This window comes from Athene noctua, chromosome 7 (genome assembly GCF_965140245.1).
Source record: "Athene noctua chromosome 7, bAthNoc1.hap1.1, whole genome shotgun sequence".
NCBI lineage: Eukaryota > Metazoa > Chordata > Aves > Strigiformes > Strigidae > Athene > Athene noctua.
In genome coordinates, this window is record NC_134043.1 from 8,193,251 (window position 1) to 8,210,797 (window position 17,547).

A 17,547-nucleotide genomic window follows, 5' to 3' on the forward strand; every position below is an offset into this window, starting at 1 on the left:
AAAAAGCAAGACACGGGTGCTCTCACACTGCCATACTGTTTTGTCCTATGTATGGCACAGCATGTACTGATCAGTTCCTTTTCAGAGAACAAGAGGCTTAGAATAAGGTCTTTTTAGGGAGGAGAGAAGGCATACAGAGTATATAGGCACACAGAGCTAGAGGTAACATGGAAGAAATCCAGTGATTAGTGAGTAATTGCTTTTCTCTGAAAACTGCATGAGACACACACTCCCAGGTGTGGCAGTCTGGAAGGAGCTTCAGAAAAGGACAGCAGACAAAAAGCGGAGACCACTGTGAGCTTAACAACACTAGTATAACTTGGTGAAAATATGACCGAACCCTGGGGGTATTATTCTGCAGCTCCTGTCCACAGATGGGAGACAATGCAGTAACTGCATTATTTATGAAAAAAACCTCTGATATTATTACAGGGAGATGAGATTGAACACTTCTGGGGTCTTTAGTGAAATACAGTTTCCAGTTCAAAATGCAGCACATTTTGGTGGTAAATATAAGAAAAGAAATAATTGAAAGACACATTTGCTTATGACAGATTAAAGTTCAGAAAGCCTCTGACACATTCAATTTCCCATTACTTTTAACAGCTTCTGCATTTTACAAAATTATTGTGATATCAAAGCTATAAAATTTTTTTATTCTATCAGAAAGGTGTACATAAACATCAAAGGATCCACATCAATCTAGATGGAAATTTTCTTATCAGAAAGACTTCAAAATGTTCCAATTTCATTACTTAAATGTTTATTTTCAGAAAAAGAACTTAATAGATTTAGAGAGAATGGATACTTTTAAATTTAGAGTTATACTTTATTATACTGATCAAAATAAACTTGCTCAAATATATGAGTATGGAAAACTCACCTTCCAGAAATTATCTACTTTGCCATAAACGAGAGATTGGTTCTGCCTTTTGATGTCATTAATGTGTTTAATGTCACTGGAATTCAGATGCTGCTCTACCACAAATCCAAGGAAGCTGTTATCTGGAGTGTGAGCTGTAAGAAACAGAGCATATTTAAAACGTTTTAAAGTATCAGTTAATGTTACAAAAGCATAAATGTTGTCAGAAAAGTAGGTAAAAGGAGCATATTATTCAACAGATCACTTCCTTCACATTCATATTAAGAGATACATTTGCTTGCTTTATTATTGAGAATAGTTCTTATTAATTTTAACTCCTGATGCATACATCCACTAAAATAAGCAGTTACTTTCTGGATCGTTTCTGACAATAAAAATTTGGTAGCTGGACCGATGTCAATGATGATGACTTTTTGTGTGCTGAGATTTATTATTAGAGATACGAGAACCAGAAGAAATCCAGCTTGACAATATCAGAGCTGTAATACCAACAATTTGAAAAAATTTTGTATATGTGCTTGTTAACAAAACTCAGTGTTGCTCAATGTCATAAATGAATTTCAGTAGAATTCTTAGGTTCACCTCCTATATTGGAAGAGCTAACACCAACCATCCAACTCACTGCATATTATGTATTCGTGCTAATTATTAGCCTACAAAGTCACACTATGCAGATTAGAATATGAATTTCATTGCCTAATTCACTCAGACATATCTATCATAAAATACTGAAAGGTGACAACTGAAGTTGGCAAAATTGTTGTCAATCCAGCACCCAGACAAAAAAAGTGCATGCAAAGGATATGCAATTTACTTAGTTTTCTGTATTATTTTCAGTCTCTGTTGGACTTTTTCCAGCACTGACATTGAGTAATACTAGCTACAGTTCTCCTCCTACAAAGACACAGACTTACAGGCTCATTAAAACTAAGATTTTTTTTTTTTCCCTTTGTTTTTTTTTCTTTCCCTTTTTTGTAGACAGGGTGTTTAATTCCAGGGATGGACTTCAACATTCAACACTTCAGATAAAAATCCATCTCTATTATACAAAAATTACTCCCATGTGTGGGATTTTTGTGCCTCTCTAAAAGCATCATAGCCTTACAAGTTTACACAGAAATAGGCTGCAATAAACACTAGGATCTCCTCCATAAAACTGTTGAAATTCTGGCACACAATTTCTTACTAAGCACATTTTGCAAAGTTAAAAGAAACACCAAACAAACAAAAAAAGACAATGCCTCAGGCACTTACAATACATGCAATGCTAAACCTATAGTCAGTGTTATAAAAAAAAAAAAAATCAAATTCTATTGCAATTATGAGGTTTTGCTTTTTGATTCCTGAAAATTAGCCAAGTGGATAATGCAGTAGAACAGAGAAACCATAGAGTGTATGCTTCCCTCTACCATTACATTTAGTCTTTCAAATGACAATTACTCTTTTTCACAAAAAATGCCTCAGCAACAGCTAGGCACTCACTTAGACCCAAGGACTTTTTAGAATTTAGCATAGCAAATGGCACATAGCAAATATGCCTGAAAAGGGGCATTTTTCCATCCTTTCATATTTTTGGATGAGAGACTGTATTCAAAGGAGAGGCAAAGGAGTACACACTCAAAAGAAAAATAAACCTTTGTTAAAGTTAGCACTTAGAACTAATGAAATTCAGTGCCTCAAACATCACTGACAGGAAGCACTCAGATAGATCTTTAAGCAAGATCATGCAGTTTTAAAAGTACCAGTCCTGATATTACACATAAAAGATTTTAAATAAAAAACATAAAAAAAAAAAGGGGGGGGGGAGGGAACACTCATGCTTCTGGAAAGCTCAGAGTATTTGGTAATATGCCACAGGTTTGAATATGGCTTTATTGTTGCTTGGTAATAATTTTCTGCCCTCATAATCAGAGTTCTCAAAACATAATAAGAGTCTGGGGATCTTGGGAAGCTGTCCAGGGTTCCAATCTGTCATAAAACCTTTACTGATGATCTGTCATAAAACCTTTACTGATGTGTAACATGCACTTCTAATGAAAACCCTATAAAGATGGTGCTACCTCTGCAGCAGAGAACAAAAAACAAAAATAAACTTCAGATATCACAAAACATGCTGACTCTTCTGCACCTAGTACAAAAAGCAGCAAAATTCTTGAATAATCTATAGCACTGGAATCACTCATGCCTCACAATGAGTTTGCCTGCAATCTATTTACCACTTCTCCTGCAAAGGAAAACCCACTGTCATTTCCAGTAGCAAAGACTGGAAATGGTTATTTATTGAAATTTCAATATTGTCAGGCTCTTCTGAAAATTCATTATGATTTGCTCCAAACAAGAGACTGTATTAGTAGTCTATACTGCCACAACAGAGATCATCTTGATATTTACTTTCTTCTGCATTTCAAGAAGTGGATTGAGGAGCGCACACACAGAGCACACAGCTGTACCACAAGTATTTGTGCAACTATTTTCCTCAAGTATATCATCACCCTTGGTGCTATCTTGAACAGGTCCTCACATACAAATTTCCCAACAGCTGGACTACTTAACTACAGCATGATTGAGCTTTCAGCTCCTTTTCCATTTAGGACACAAAACAATAAATATTGGCAAATCATGTGGATATGGAACAAGCTCTGCTTACTAATGTCCAAAAAGAAACTTTGCAATTACTTCCAAGTCACATTTCCCCACCACACGTTTTGTTACTTGCTTTGAAACAACTGTGAATGCAGTCTTTTACCTTCTGAACAACCTTCACTTATATTTCTCTGGAAAAACTTGCACAGCAAATGTTGACAGACAAAATATGCCTCTCTCAAGAATTTTACAGGGCAACTGAAATCAAAAGCCTGTCAACCAGACAGCAGCATGTATAATTCTGCAATGAAAAGCAGAGAAGTTTGAAAGACTTGACTATGAAGTCTGAGAGAGAACAGTGCATGTCCTGGCCTGAGTCTCAGACAGGGATCACCACCAAAATCTGGAGGTCGGGCTGGTTAAAGCCAAGTGTTTCTTTACAGACTTCGGCTGAGAAGCTGCTGCACACAACCGCGTGCACTTTCCTCTTTCCTAAGCCTGGCTTACCCTCAAGCTAAGTGCACCTTTCACCAATAGTAAACCTTTCAGCATCTTTCAGAGATAACGAAATACTACTACAACACACAAGAGAAAGATCCTTTGATTCTGGAACTTAGCACCATAAAGTTAAAGACTAGGGCTAGAGCAGGTCACAGTAATCATTTAATCTGATTAAATTTATAGAGAATTTATATTTTTGTGTGTTCTGTTTATTTTTTAGGATTTTTTTTTTTAAGATATTTAGCAATACTGAAAACTACCACTGGTTTTTAAATAGCTTTATACACTGCTGGAAAATAAATATGAATCAGTTCACTTCAGGATGGATGCTCACAACATGAAAACAAGCTAGGTGAAAATTTTGATAAATTCACGAAGAAGTAGAGACAAAAAATTATTTTTGATGAGTGTTAGTTTATTAATCTTGACTGCAAAGAAACCACAAAGGCACTGTGCTGCTCAGTTGTTGAGGGAAAAAAGCAGAGATACAATGACATAGTTAACATAGTTACCAACTTCAGTTTAACGTGATGAAATGCAAGAGTGCAGTTTATAAAAATGCAATCCTCAAAAACCTATCGCTCCATAGCAGGATTTGAGAAAGCAAAACTAACAAAAGTAAACTCACTGGCACTTGAACTTGAAAAGTCAATCACCACTTTCCACAGGTACCCTGAGAATAAAGTTCCCTACCGTTATTTATATTGATATTGTTATTTTGATAATACGTTAATTATTATTTGATGTAAGTTGATATTGATGGATGGAAGCCCAATAGAGCTTTTGCATAGTCTACAGACACTTACTGACACTCAGGATTCTGCCCATTTGGCTGCTGCATTTTATTATAACATGAATTTGTCTTTTATAATACAAAAATTCCTCTCAATGACAACATTTCTTTTTTAAAGCTCCAAATTATTTATAAACACAGCGATACTTACGGAACATGGTATAAAACTGCTGTGGGTTAAGGTTCCACTTTCCCCATGGTGTCTTGTGGCCTTTAGACTGGGCATAGTGGGCATGGTTAAACTCTGGTTCAGTTCCAAAGGAATCCAGAACTCTTAGCATACACCTAAAAGAAAAAAAAATAATTACTGTAGGTACACATGCACGTGTACATATAAGCACGTATGTGTATATATACATAGTTATGATAATCAAGATGAGTGTTTTAGTTTTGTTTGCAACTGTGGATGATTTATGAACTGAAGGTACATTTCAAACATTTCTGTTCATATTACATTCAAAAGACATTACAATCAGCAAATTCAAGGATATATCAGACATTCAAATAGCAACCTTTGAGCTTATTTTGGGTTTCTTTGTTCTTACAGAATGAAGTTATGCTTTAATATCCAAGCAGAGCTTACATTCCTGAGGCTCTGAAGTCAAATTTAGGCAGAAGAAGAGGGGATTCTTCATCTGTTTTCTAATGTTCTCATCCATTACCACAAAATCAAATGCAACAGCCAAGGGCCCTGTGCCAAGAAGATCAGAGCAGAATAGTACTCTGTCTTCAGACAATTGTATTTAGTCTCCAGGTTCTGACTTTTGGGTCAATTAAATCTACTGGAGAAGCACTGAAGACAGTTAATTTGCTGAACACTTGCAGACCATTTATTTGTTTATGAAACATTTTGTCACAGACATTTAAAGGAACAATATAAAAGTCAAATGTCTGCAACAACCAGCCTACAACTAAGAGAAACCTTGGCATTGGATTACAAAGGGTTTGGGATGAGAGAATCACATTCACTCCTTTATTTAAATCCTATTATAATTTGCTGGAAAAAAATTACTTCATTTACGGGTGGGTCCTTTCAAGAAAGGTCCCATAGTACATGAAAGGCAGAAAAAAAATCTCAGTACGAAGAAGGCAGCATACATTCTAGCATAGAGATTCTACAAGCTGTGTTTCCTAAACACAGCCTGCCAAACCTTTGCTATGGCTTGGACAGGATCATCATACTGACCATTGGCTCCACCGCAAAAGAACCGGATTATATGGCTCCAAAGCTGCTGACCCTACCATTCTTCAGTCCTCCACAAACAAAATTTTCAGAAAAGAAGGAGGGTGTGTTTCTACATCATGTGCCACTATGTTATGAAGACATCAACTCTTATATTGTATCACTGGGCTTGTATGTGCTGAAGAAGAGATACAACCTCATGAGTGGCAGAGAAGGGAAGTAGTTGCAAAAGTACTATTAAAACAGGCTATATTTCTCAGTCTTCAACATTTCCTATGCTCCAAGCCCACATATATTCTGTTCAGTAAAGCACCAGGATTTTGGCTCTAAAATGTGAAAGAATTTAGCACCCAAAAGGTGAAAGAACCAACCATTTTTGAGTTTTAAAAGATGACAAAATTTAGTCCCCAAAATACATTTAAATATTTCTTATATGTTGCTCCTTTCTCTAAAGTATCCATTAAATTGGGAAACAGAAAAAAAACCACAACAAACTCAGCAACTTTTAAACTCTCATATAAAATGCCAAATCAATGTATTTGAAAGTACAAATAGAGCAAATTTTTTTTTTAATCTTCAGAGATCTTTCAAGCAAAAAGAAAGTCAAAATATACAACATATTATGATTCACCAAACAACAAAGCTGACAGATCAGTTTCTGTGCAGTGTTTTATGTCAACTGTTCTCAATGAAAATATTTTACAACAGTGGCAATTATCTCCACATCATACAAAATACTCCAGCAGGACCAAAACAACTTCTGCACTGATGAATCATTCAGTAATAAAAGCCCTCTTATTTCTTGGCAGGCCTTAAAACAAAATTCTTATCAAAAATACAGCTTTTGGCCAGGTACTTCAGTACAGGGGAATGAAAAATGGGTGAAAGCTACTGAAAAACTGCAGCATTATTAGAGTTTGTCAAATTATATATGTAAGGAGGACTACATCACATGTGATCATCTCAAAGTGCTTTGTTTCCTCTCTTTTTCCCGTATTCAGATAAAACGTATGTAGCACCAATTGTTCATAGGGATTTGTGTAACTATGTTCAATACACACAGGGTCTCTGAAGCAGGACAGGACATGTGATGCAATGGAAACTAAGCTAAACCAGAAATCAGATAAAATAAAAAATATTTATGATTTGGGCATAAAGTAAGTTGGAAGAGAGAAAGAGATCACAGCAGAAAGTGCAAGTGTTTGCAAAAATGGTAAGAGAGATCAAAGGTTCAATTAGTGAATCTAATCCCTGAAATGCAGCAGGAAAAACCTGGTAAAGATTTAAAATTCAGAAATTAATGTAATTAATGCCAGCTATGCTGAACTGATATTTTAAAGGTATGTAGGAATGCCTTAACTGTCTGCCCGAGTACTATGTTCTCCATAGTTTGTTTCATTTCGTGTTTTAAATCTCTTTCAGTTGAACTATTTCAGAATAAAAAGTTTGATTTGGCATACAATGTTTTAGCATTTCTAAAGTGAAATATTTAACTTTAAAATTGGAAAAATGGTATTTTTTTTAAATCAGGGATATATTTTAAATAAAAATGTTAATTTAGTGTGATTTTAACTTCAGTTTTTCACTCTGTTCCCCCTTCCTTCCTAAAATGTCACCAAGCTTTAGCAGCGAAGTTGCATGCCTTGGAATTGGTGTCAGACTGATGAGTCTGTTCACCAACTAATTAAAAAAGGATTGGTGGGTAGCAAACTGCTTATAGAAACATCCATATTAAAGTCTTCTTTCTTTTGGCATATTAGAAGTGACAATTTTGGGTCTTAGAAAAAAAGTTAAACAAAAGTAACCCAAGGTTATCACCATTTTTAAAGTGAGTGTTCTTCCATATATATTGGGCATATGCACAATCTTAAGTGGGCTGTCTTAGAAGAAGTATTTATATATATTTACTCATATCCTTCTCCCACCTGAGGTTATAATTCTTCTCTGCTTATATATACTTCATCTTTGTGTAAGCAAGCAATGCTGACCAGCAGCACCCATCTGCTTATATATACTTCATCTTGTGTAAGCAAGCAATGCTGACCAGCAGCACCCATCCCTGTCAGCAACTAGTGCTTGTGCCAGCATAAACTGTTAAATAAAGGGTATGTATAGGCCAGTGGCTGCAGACATCTTCCTGGGAGGAAACTGGTCAAAACCCAACCAGTTCTGGCTTGGAAGGTCTGTAGGTATGCTGAACTCAGACACAGCAACTTGCCAGCACAGATACATGGACTCCACACTGTTTTGGCTTACGTCCAACCAGCTCAGATCATGAGCATCTCATACCTGCCGATGCAAATCCTTGCAGACACACATATGAACTTCCAGGCCACTAAGTACTTGCATTTAAAATGTAAAAACTTAGTCAGAAAATAACCCTCTTAAGACAGATGTATTCTAGAGAACATGTAAAAAGCAGGAATGTTGCTCATTTTTCAGGATAGCTGTCATGTTAATTTCAAGAATACAGCCAGTTGGATTTTTGGCATATGGGAATGAGTCATTGCTAGAGAGACTGTAGAAGAATGAAAAAAATACCAGATTCTTATGTGCTGTACGGAGGATGCATGTGCTAAGAAAGGCAATGAGCTGCACTCCTCAAACTATATTAAGCTACTAGTTTTTATGTTGCTTCATTGCACATAAACTGCATTCAAATATCCAGACTTCAGAACTGAAAAAATACAGCATATATCCAGGCATTCTTCTGCTTGAAAATCAGGTGCACCCAAAAATGAGATCTGTTTTTCTATATTCATGCTATTTACAGCACCAATTATACCACAGATAAAGCATGTACTACCAAGAGTCATTGACGCCACGGATCTCAGATGCACAAAAGAGTTTTTCAGTTGTTCAGAAATAGTCACCCCACAGAGCAGCAGGGTCATTCTTTTGAGGTAGCGGTTCTAGAAACCTGATTTCTATTACCAAAAATTTCCTCAGGGCTCAAGTTCACTCACAAAGATTATATATGGCATTCCTATCAAGAGACTGTTCTGAAGGCAGAGGCTTCTTCTACCACTCTATCTGAAGTGAATAAACAAGTTTTAATTTCTTTGTGTCTGGTCTGCATAAACCAGAGTGAGCTGGCCCACACATGTCTGCTGAAAAAACTATACGGCACAAAGCAAAACACTTCTCTCAAGACAAATAATTATTCCTACTGACATTAAATACAACAGAGAAAGCAAAGTTTGCAAAGAACAAGGGCTATAAAGCAACTTTGTGATACTGTTTATTTACTGGAATGAATTAAACAAAAACATAAATATGCTTTTATACTGGACTTCTCTTAGTTTTAACTTAAAAGTATTTTGATGACAAAATTCATGAGGTAACTCATGATGCTGAGAGAAAAAAAATAACTGTAAGAGGATCCCCAAATAGGAGATAGTATGCATGGAGTTAGGAATTAATTCTTCCGTTCTAATCAATTCTGATAGTCTCTGCTAGACTCTGGGCCCCATTTTGTACACTAAACTTGGGAAACAGTATCAAGTAATTAGAGAGATTCCCAACAAATTCAAGAAATTTGATGAAAGGTCTACAAAACCTGAATTACAAGTAATGATCCAAAACCCCTAATTTATTTTGAAGAAAAGCAAATTGGAGGAAAAGCAGTATATACAATATTCTAAAGGCTGGCAGAGATGGGAAGGAAGCAATTTATTCCCAAGAACCATATTAGAATAAGCAGTAATGGGTAGTTTGTGAGAAATCAGGCCAAGAAAAGCACTAAAGAAAAGCTGAATAATATAAAACAATGGCTGGGGAATCTTCTGTAGTCTTCAGTTAAAGATTAGGCAAAAATCTCTCAAGAAGTACAAATACATCTGATCTACTTTTTAGGAAGACTATGGACTAGGTGAGGTCTCCTTCCGTCCCATGAAATCCGATATTGTAGAAGACAGGCATTAAGTAATATCTTTCTTCTTCAAAAGCCTAAAAAACCCTCCTATACTACCTAAGGTATTTATTTAGAGTTAAATTTAATTCTACTCTCCTAAACCAGAAAAAGTCAGTCATTATCACAAATTAGGAATCAATGAAAAACAGATTGACAGCTTAAGATTTAATGATTCATTAAATAAGGAAGCAAAACTGAAAAGCTAATCTAATAATCTCAATGTCATGATGTATTTCCATATCTTTGTTACAGAATATACCAAATAAGAAATTGAAAAGGGAAGATACATTTTAATTTTATAAGTACGGTTTTATATCCTGACCACAATACTGTATGTGATCAGTTAGTGGCAATTACATTTGGCAGACAGACAACCAACTGTAGCTCACTGTAAAATGGGATTATGTTTATTAGCAGGCTCCTAAAAAAACAGAATATCCGTTTACTCCTCTGCTTCAAAAAAGAGATTAAGAGTAATCTAATCTGCAACGCTGATCACAATACTCCCATTTAAAATTACACTGAAAAGTTCCAATGCTCTAGAAAATCCTGTGGTTGAGAAAAAACAATTTTTCTGCCTGCAGTGAACACCTTTCAATATGTTCCTTTAAGTAGGATTTACTGGACTTTACGGATCATGAAATACAGCTAATTCAATTAGGAATAGAAAAATCAAAGTCAGTAATTTGGATTTGGTTTTATTTCATGCTGATATGTATTTGAACAACGCATGGAAGGCTTGCTGATTTAAAGTTATTGACAAAAAAAAAGTGGTTCTAGAACTGCAGACACTAAGAAGGCTGTACAAAGCAGTATCTTGTGACCACCATCTTCCATTTCTAATGGAAAGATGTTTGTAGATTACAGAAGCAACAACAACTACAGTTCATTCTTTACTTTTATCCCTGAAGACAACTTTTTGCCCAGCATCTTAAGGGATGAACAGAAAAAATTTGCATTGCAGTTGTTGGGCAATATAGTTAGAATAGATAATTCTCCACAATGATCAATCCAGCATGGCTGTGAACACTGACAAGCAAAACATACTTTTGACATTCCAACTAAACAACAAAATCCAGTCATCTCTCTGTTCGTCTACTAATTTACAGAACAAAAGGGAGGGGGGGGTGTAAAGAAGGGAGGGAAAGAAAGGCAAAGATGATGACACAACAAGATAATATAATTAATTAAGATCAAAAATGCCTGAATCCAAGAATCCCAAACTTGCTGTGGGGATAAAGATAGTAAGCAACAAACAGGTAACAGCCCCTTTATTCCTAAGAGTTAAAGACAGAGAACATTTTCACTTTCATATAAATACAAATTCATGTGAATGTACTCACCTCAGTACTTTTGACATGTGTTAATCAACAAAAGCTCTTTAACAAAGCACTGAAGAGGTCAAATACGTGTTATACTTACTGGTAATGTACCCAGGATGGACCAAGGGTTTTCTTAAACTGAGTGAGTCCCACAATGTCAATGTAAATGAGTTCTACAACTTTATCCCCCTGGGTAGGGCAGCCAGATCTGTTACCTACAACCTTCTTCATAATCCTAAACAAAGAAAGAAGGAATATGGAAAAGTATTACTTTCCAAAACCTTGAATAAATACTGTAATACTATTTATACCAATAATTCCCCTTTCCAAAAAAGCTTTACTCTTATCTTTTCCAAATCAGAAACCATATATGAACATTCAAATGCTAAAGATGCTCAGCATTTATTAAAGAAATGTTTATACAGCAGTAAAGCACTGATTTTCACTAAAAATCTCATCTAAACAAGAGAGTAATATGGTTGGAATGCTTAAAAATTGCATACTTTAAAAATTATTTGAAATAATTTCTGCCTTCTATTGACAGCTTCATAGTATAAGAGCTCTCTACAAAATGATGCTGTCATGTTTGTTATAAAAAACACGAAAGCTACAGAAAAAGTGTATGTGCTCAAGCTTAAAACAGATGTTTTATGCCTAATGCTGAACTAGTGTGCAGAACAAGACAAAGATGAGTGAGGTAGCAATTTGACCTAACATAAGCAATTAACTACATCAAAAGTAGTGTGTTTAAAGAATTTAAACCTTTATTTTAAAGTGAGATACTGAGTGAAGAATAGCAGAAACTGAAGAAGAGGACACAGAATTACACTAGTCTGTATCATTTCCCATTGCAGCTGGTTAAAGCACCTGGAATGTTAAAGAATAAGCTGCTTAGTTTCAATTTTACAACATTCATTTATGAAGTCTCAGGAGCCTGAAGCTACAACGAAAACACATTATCCTTTCCCTAGCACATATACTTAGCTCATGAAAATAATCTTATCATCTGTTTAGTGAATTATCACTTTCATTTTATGCTTCAAGAAATTATACACTGTTAATAGAAGCTTCAAGAGTTGACAATTCTTTTTTTTTTTTGTATTCCAGTTTCAAAGTGAAAGTAATCTCCTTACTCCTTGAGCTCTGCCAGTGAAGCTGAAATCCTGATGTCATGGCCCAGTAAGTAGAGAGATGTAATTAAATCACTCCACTGAACTAATTCACCAAGTGGGCCACCGCTAAATGCATTTTCTGCAATCTTGAATCCAGATTCTTTTGTCAAAAGCCCCAGATGAACAAGAATCTGGAAAGGAAAGTCATATGTTAGAGTTATCAACATTATACATGCAAATATTATACCTCACAGCATTTCTTCTATTAAATTCCAACTATGGCCAAAAAAAAAAAAAAAAAATCAACCAAAAAAATCCAATACTCCCACCACAATAATTTTGTAATGAATCTCTAGAACAGTAATTATAAGAATATTACTGCATTTTTTTGCACTACTATCTGCCACCAGATCAGTAATTCTGCACAGAAACTGTTGTAGCTCACATTAACTTATTTAGATTGAATAACCACTTATATTCTCAAGTAGGATGAACTTGGTTATGCAAGACAGTATGGTTAAGGGAGGGTACACTGTTGTGAACAAGCCATTAAGAACTTGGAAAGACTGCATAAGAGTAAGAGGATGCTTTCTGAACCTCTCCTCTCCACTGCCACCAGAGGAGATTTTTTTCTGTAGCTCCTTGAAATCTGTGCTTGGCTTTCTACAAAGCACAGAAGTTGAGTTCCAAACACTTCACTACATACTGGATTGTTATTTGAGTGTGGGTACATACAATGCCAAGTACAAAACCTCCCAAACACCAAAACCTTTTCACCCACTCTATAAAGAAACAACATTCAAAACCCCATTTTTTTCTAATCTCTTGCAGCTCCCAGAACTAAACTGGACATACTAAAATGAAATCATCATATGTTTTACAGGGCAATCCCGAAGGACTTTCAAAAGCAAAGAATAAGCACTAGAGCATCCCATCAAAACTGCAGGACAGTACTGCTTCGGTTTATTTTTGAGTTTACGTATTCTCAGATTTTAGATTTCTGTAATAAGGAGGGTTGCTTGAAAGAGAAGAGTTGCTCCTTGACAGCAGGTGAGCCTACTCAAGGACTGTAGCATGTGACAAACACTTCAGCCCCAACATGGAGCCTAGACCTCATGCAAGGATTGAGAACCCCAAGCAAGGAGCTGAGCTGCAGCCATCTGGGCTTAAGAGAGTAGAAACATGACCGTGCATAGCCTGCTGTCACTCAGAGCTGGCTCCAGCCACTCCAGCCAGAACAAGGCAGGAAGGAAAACCCCTTGCTGTGTTTCCAACTTTCAGCTTTATCTGAACTAGTTGAGGTAAGGGGGGGGGGAAATCAAACAAATAAAAAGAGAACTATTTGTTTCAGAAACTCACGTTTTTTTAAATTGAACTCATTATAGGAGGTCTAAACTGATCAAATACAAAATCGTGGTCAACTTTAAGTTTACTCAAATCCAAAGCAGAAATATACCATTTAAAGTCTCAATTTTGGACAAATATGTACAATTATTTTCTGTAACTATGTAAAAAACACTGCAGTGTCATCAGCTTGCAGTAAATTCAGTTCCTCCCTTCAGAAACTTCTACATAGTCTCTATTTTATCCAGGTTTAACAGGTTAGAAAACTTAACAAAAGATTGACTCATCTAAGTTATGTAAACTACTTGTAAAGCAAATATCCATTGTAACAGTAATTTCAAACAGCTAAATACTTCTTGAAAAGAGGGCACAAGTATAAACACGAGCCTTTTAGACATATTTTGTATTTCTACTCTGAAGTTAATTCTGGAATAAGAAGCTTAAAAGAGCCTATATGACTGCAAGTGGCAAGATTGGAAAATGTTTTCATTTACCTTTTTTCGTTTTCTCTTCTCTAAATTTTGTTTTTCTGCAAGTGATTTAATTGCTTCAATCCAGGTATCAGCCATTCGTCTGATGCGTAACATCATCCACCTGAATTCCTCGTGTCTTGACATCATTTTGTAGAGATTATCAAAGTTGATACGAATTTCAGCCTTCAATTAAAGCATTAAACACACACACACCCCCCCCAAACATTAGTTATTCTTCAAATAGTCCACTTTCCGGAAGTGAAAAAAATTATTGCATAGGAACTCTGTGCTTTACATTCATCATTAAAAAAGATGCACTCCTAACATTAAAGTTGAGATTTTAGTTCAAGTATTTTAAATACCTTTAAACAGAAATTTCTAGAGTCACATAAATTACTGTTATGTTTATTAGTAGTATTTGATAGCCCCAGACTATGTTTGCAATGTTTCACAATGTACTTATTTCTGCAATATAAGATTTGATTCTGTTTATGTGCTTCAAAATGAGGTTTAAGTATCTCTAAAACACAATATAAAACCAGAACCGTATGCTGAAGGTTCACATATATATCATGAATCTTCCAAATATAAGGAAGTTCCCTATTATACCATGAAGGAAGAAACATGACTAGAGTATAAATTTTAAAGGAAATATTCACTCTAAAGCTAGACTGATCTAAGAACAATTGGTTTTACAAAATGAGACAGCCTATATCTAAATAATGTAAGCAATGTTCATATACGACCCAGCAATTATCTTAAAATACCTAAGCGCTACATAATTAGGCTATAACAGTTCAGAAACAACTCTGCATGCCATAGAGTTTTTAAAGGAAAAAAATTAAGAGTAATCAAAATGTTACTACAAAACTGAAATGTATATAAGCCTCTTCTGTTAAGGCATTTTTATATATAAGTCCCAGATTTACGGGACAATAAAACGAGACAATTTCACATACGGTCACTTAACACTGGTGAACAGTCTATGGATTTGTAATTTTTCTCAGTATCTGTGTACAATATTTCATAAATTTAATCGCAAAAATATTTTTAATGGAAATCTACCATCAAGACTGCAGCGCGAGACAATGACTGGAGAAAATACATGATGAGCTACATGTATACAGTCAAGGATGTTTCCCTTCAGTTTTGAGGAGCTGAGGAATAAAAATGGTAAATTCTAGTCCTATTAGCATTTATGTTGCACAGGATTCCAGGATCTTTTGCATGAATCACAATTACTGAATTATTTCTCATGTTTTAACGCTCTTACCACCGTTTTTTGATCAGTTTCTTCATTAGGATTTTTTGCTCTCCAAGGTAAACGAGGACACCAATTTTCAACCTGTAAAACAGCCACATGAAAATAAATTATTCTATTCTACTTTCAGCTTGTCTACCAAAATCTCTCACTACCTTTATATTATACCTTTCTATGGCTTAAATAAGGCATCAGCTGATTAGTAAGTCACTGCTAGGTAAAACAGCTTTGTGCAAGAAAAGCTTAAGAAGACTTTTTGCAATTCAATACAATTTTAACCTTGCAAATTTGCAACCAAAAGTCACACTTAGATATTCATTAATGATAATGAATACAGAAGATAAAACCTTTTCAAGACAGAGGTCAGCTGTTAAATGCTCTAAATACAGTTTCTCTGAGTGTGGGACTACATATTCTAGAACATTTCCCATCTCCATAGAATATCTTTATAGAAAGGTAAAGCCTAATAAAACCCAAGGTTCAAACTTTTACTTTGTGGCAATCTAGACAAACTGTTGAAAGAAGAATAAAACCAAACCCACCCTATTTGAAGGGTATAAGTAACTTAATTATAACATAAGTAACAAGATCCACAAATACTAGCAACTGTAATTCTTAGAGAAACAATCAGTGCAAATGTAATGCTTCTATTATTGTCTACTAGGAAAAAAATAAGTACAATAGGTAGTAGGTTTGGGAAGAAACAATAAATGGATGGATGCATGTCACTGAAAGCTCCTGTGCTCTCCCTAGGGATCTTGCTTGTCCAGCAGAATCTTTATTATTCATATGCCTTAAGAAATTAGACCATTAGCTTTGAGGAAGAAGGAATCTCACTGTTGGAGGCAAATCCTTGAAAACAGAAACGTAACGGTGCTGTGAAAAGAGAGAAATGCAAAAATTTATAGGCCAGCTAATATACCACATCGCTACTGATTAAGTTCACAACTCCCAGAGAATTAGAAGTCAGAGTTGCTCTTATGGTTCCTCCAGTCACAGACCTGTCAAAACACAATTTTAGCTTAATCATACTGCAGTAAACCTGAAGCATTAGAGATTAAAAGCTTAAGATCACACCATATGATTGCCTAGAAGACCAATCACTCGAAAATGAATTAACAGACATCATAACCTCATTAAAGAGAAGAAATGTATCAAGCTGAGATTCCTCAAATTATATAAAAACATTCACTTGAATGCTATAACTGAATCTATCCAATGTATTTTAGATAATTTTTGAAAGCAGTGATTTGATCAGCCTCATTTGAAAACATCAGATTCTTCAGTGGTCTCCCACTCTGAAAACATACTAGAGATTGTAGCAATTAACAATTCTAACTTTTACTAATGTAAGTTGTGGAATTACTGGTAGAAAAGAGTTGCAAGCTCCATATTACAAATCACACACAGTCCCAATCTCCCTCTTTTTAACATAGTACAAATGATTTTGAATTATTCCTAGCAATAAAACTGATCTAAATTAAGATATGACATTTCAAGGACTACTGTACGTGCCCCTTTTCTAGCTTCGTGTATTTCACATTGCACCATCAGGCATCCTAAAGGAATTGAAGATTTTTCAGAGCTGCCAAGGACAGTTAGCTGCATGCCTCACTGACTTAAAAACAAATATAGATCTTTTGTGCTTTTAGAAATATTCCCTCTAGTGTACCTTAAATTACAATAATTCTAATCACAAATAAACATTTAAGAAGTAGACTCAAAGCAGTATTAGTGTACACAGTTGGTCTAGCACTCATATTCCTTATTGACATTCAGTCAATTCCTCTTTTCTATGGAAAGACCAACTTAACTCACCGGAGGATTTTTAAACACATACTCTTCAAAGTATGCCAGTTGTTTTGTTATTTTCAGGACTGATAAATGCATTGGGAAGAACGCATAGGCATTTTCTTATAGAAAAAGGAAAGAATTCTGCTCATTTTTATGAGGCAATGGCTCACAAAAAGCTGTTAGATGGGAGGATAGTAATTAATTAAAGCACCAAAAAAGCAAAGATGAAGCAAACGAGTCTGACACACCATGGGAAGAGGAAATAAGAAAAAGCCTTATTAATGTATTGACACAAGTAATATTGACACAAAGAAAAGTAGGGGTGGAGAGGCAAAATACTGTCTGACAAACCAGCCAAACTAGGACTACTTTAATAGTGAATTCC

The 17,547-nt window shown here is 35.2% G+C and overlaps 1 protein-coding gene across 5 annotated transcripts in view; it reads right to left on the bottom strand.

The window, feature by feature from the left end:
- Nucleotides 1-17,547, bottom strand: part of MGAT5 (alpha-1,6-mannosylglycoprotein 6-beta-N-acetylglucosaminyltransferase) — a 136,253-nt gene that overhangs the window by 38,856 nt on the left and 79,850 nt on the right. For all 5 annotated transcript variants that reach the window (XM_074910215.1, XM_074910213.1, XM_074910210.1 and 2 more), the window contains exons 6-11: nt 15,381-15,452; nt 14,129-14,290; nt 12,312-12,481; nt 11,279-11,413; nt 4,912-5,045; nt 884-1,017 (exon numbers count right to left, since the gene is read on the bottom strand). In XM_074910215.1, coding sequence (XP_074766316.1) covers nt 884-1,017; nt 4,912-5,045; nt 11,279-11,413; nt 12,312-12,481; nt 14,129-14,290; nt 15,381-15,452 — 807 coding nt within the window. The remainder of the gene's footprint in view (nt 1-883; nt 1,018-4,911; nt 5,046-11,278; nt 11,414-12,311; nt 12,482-14,128; nt 14,291-15,380; nt 15,453-17,547) is intronic.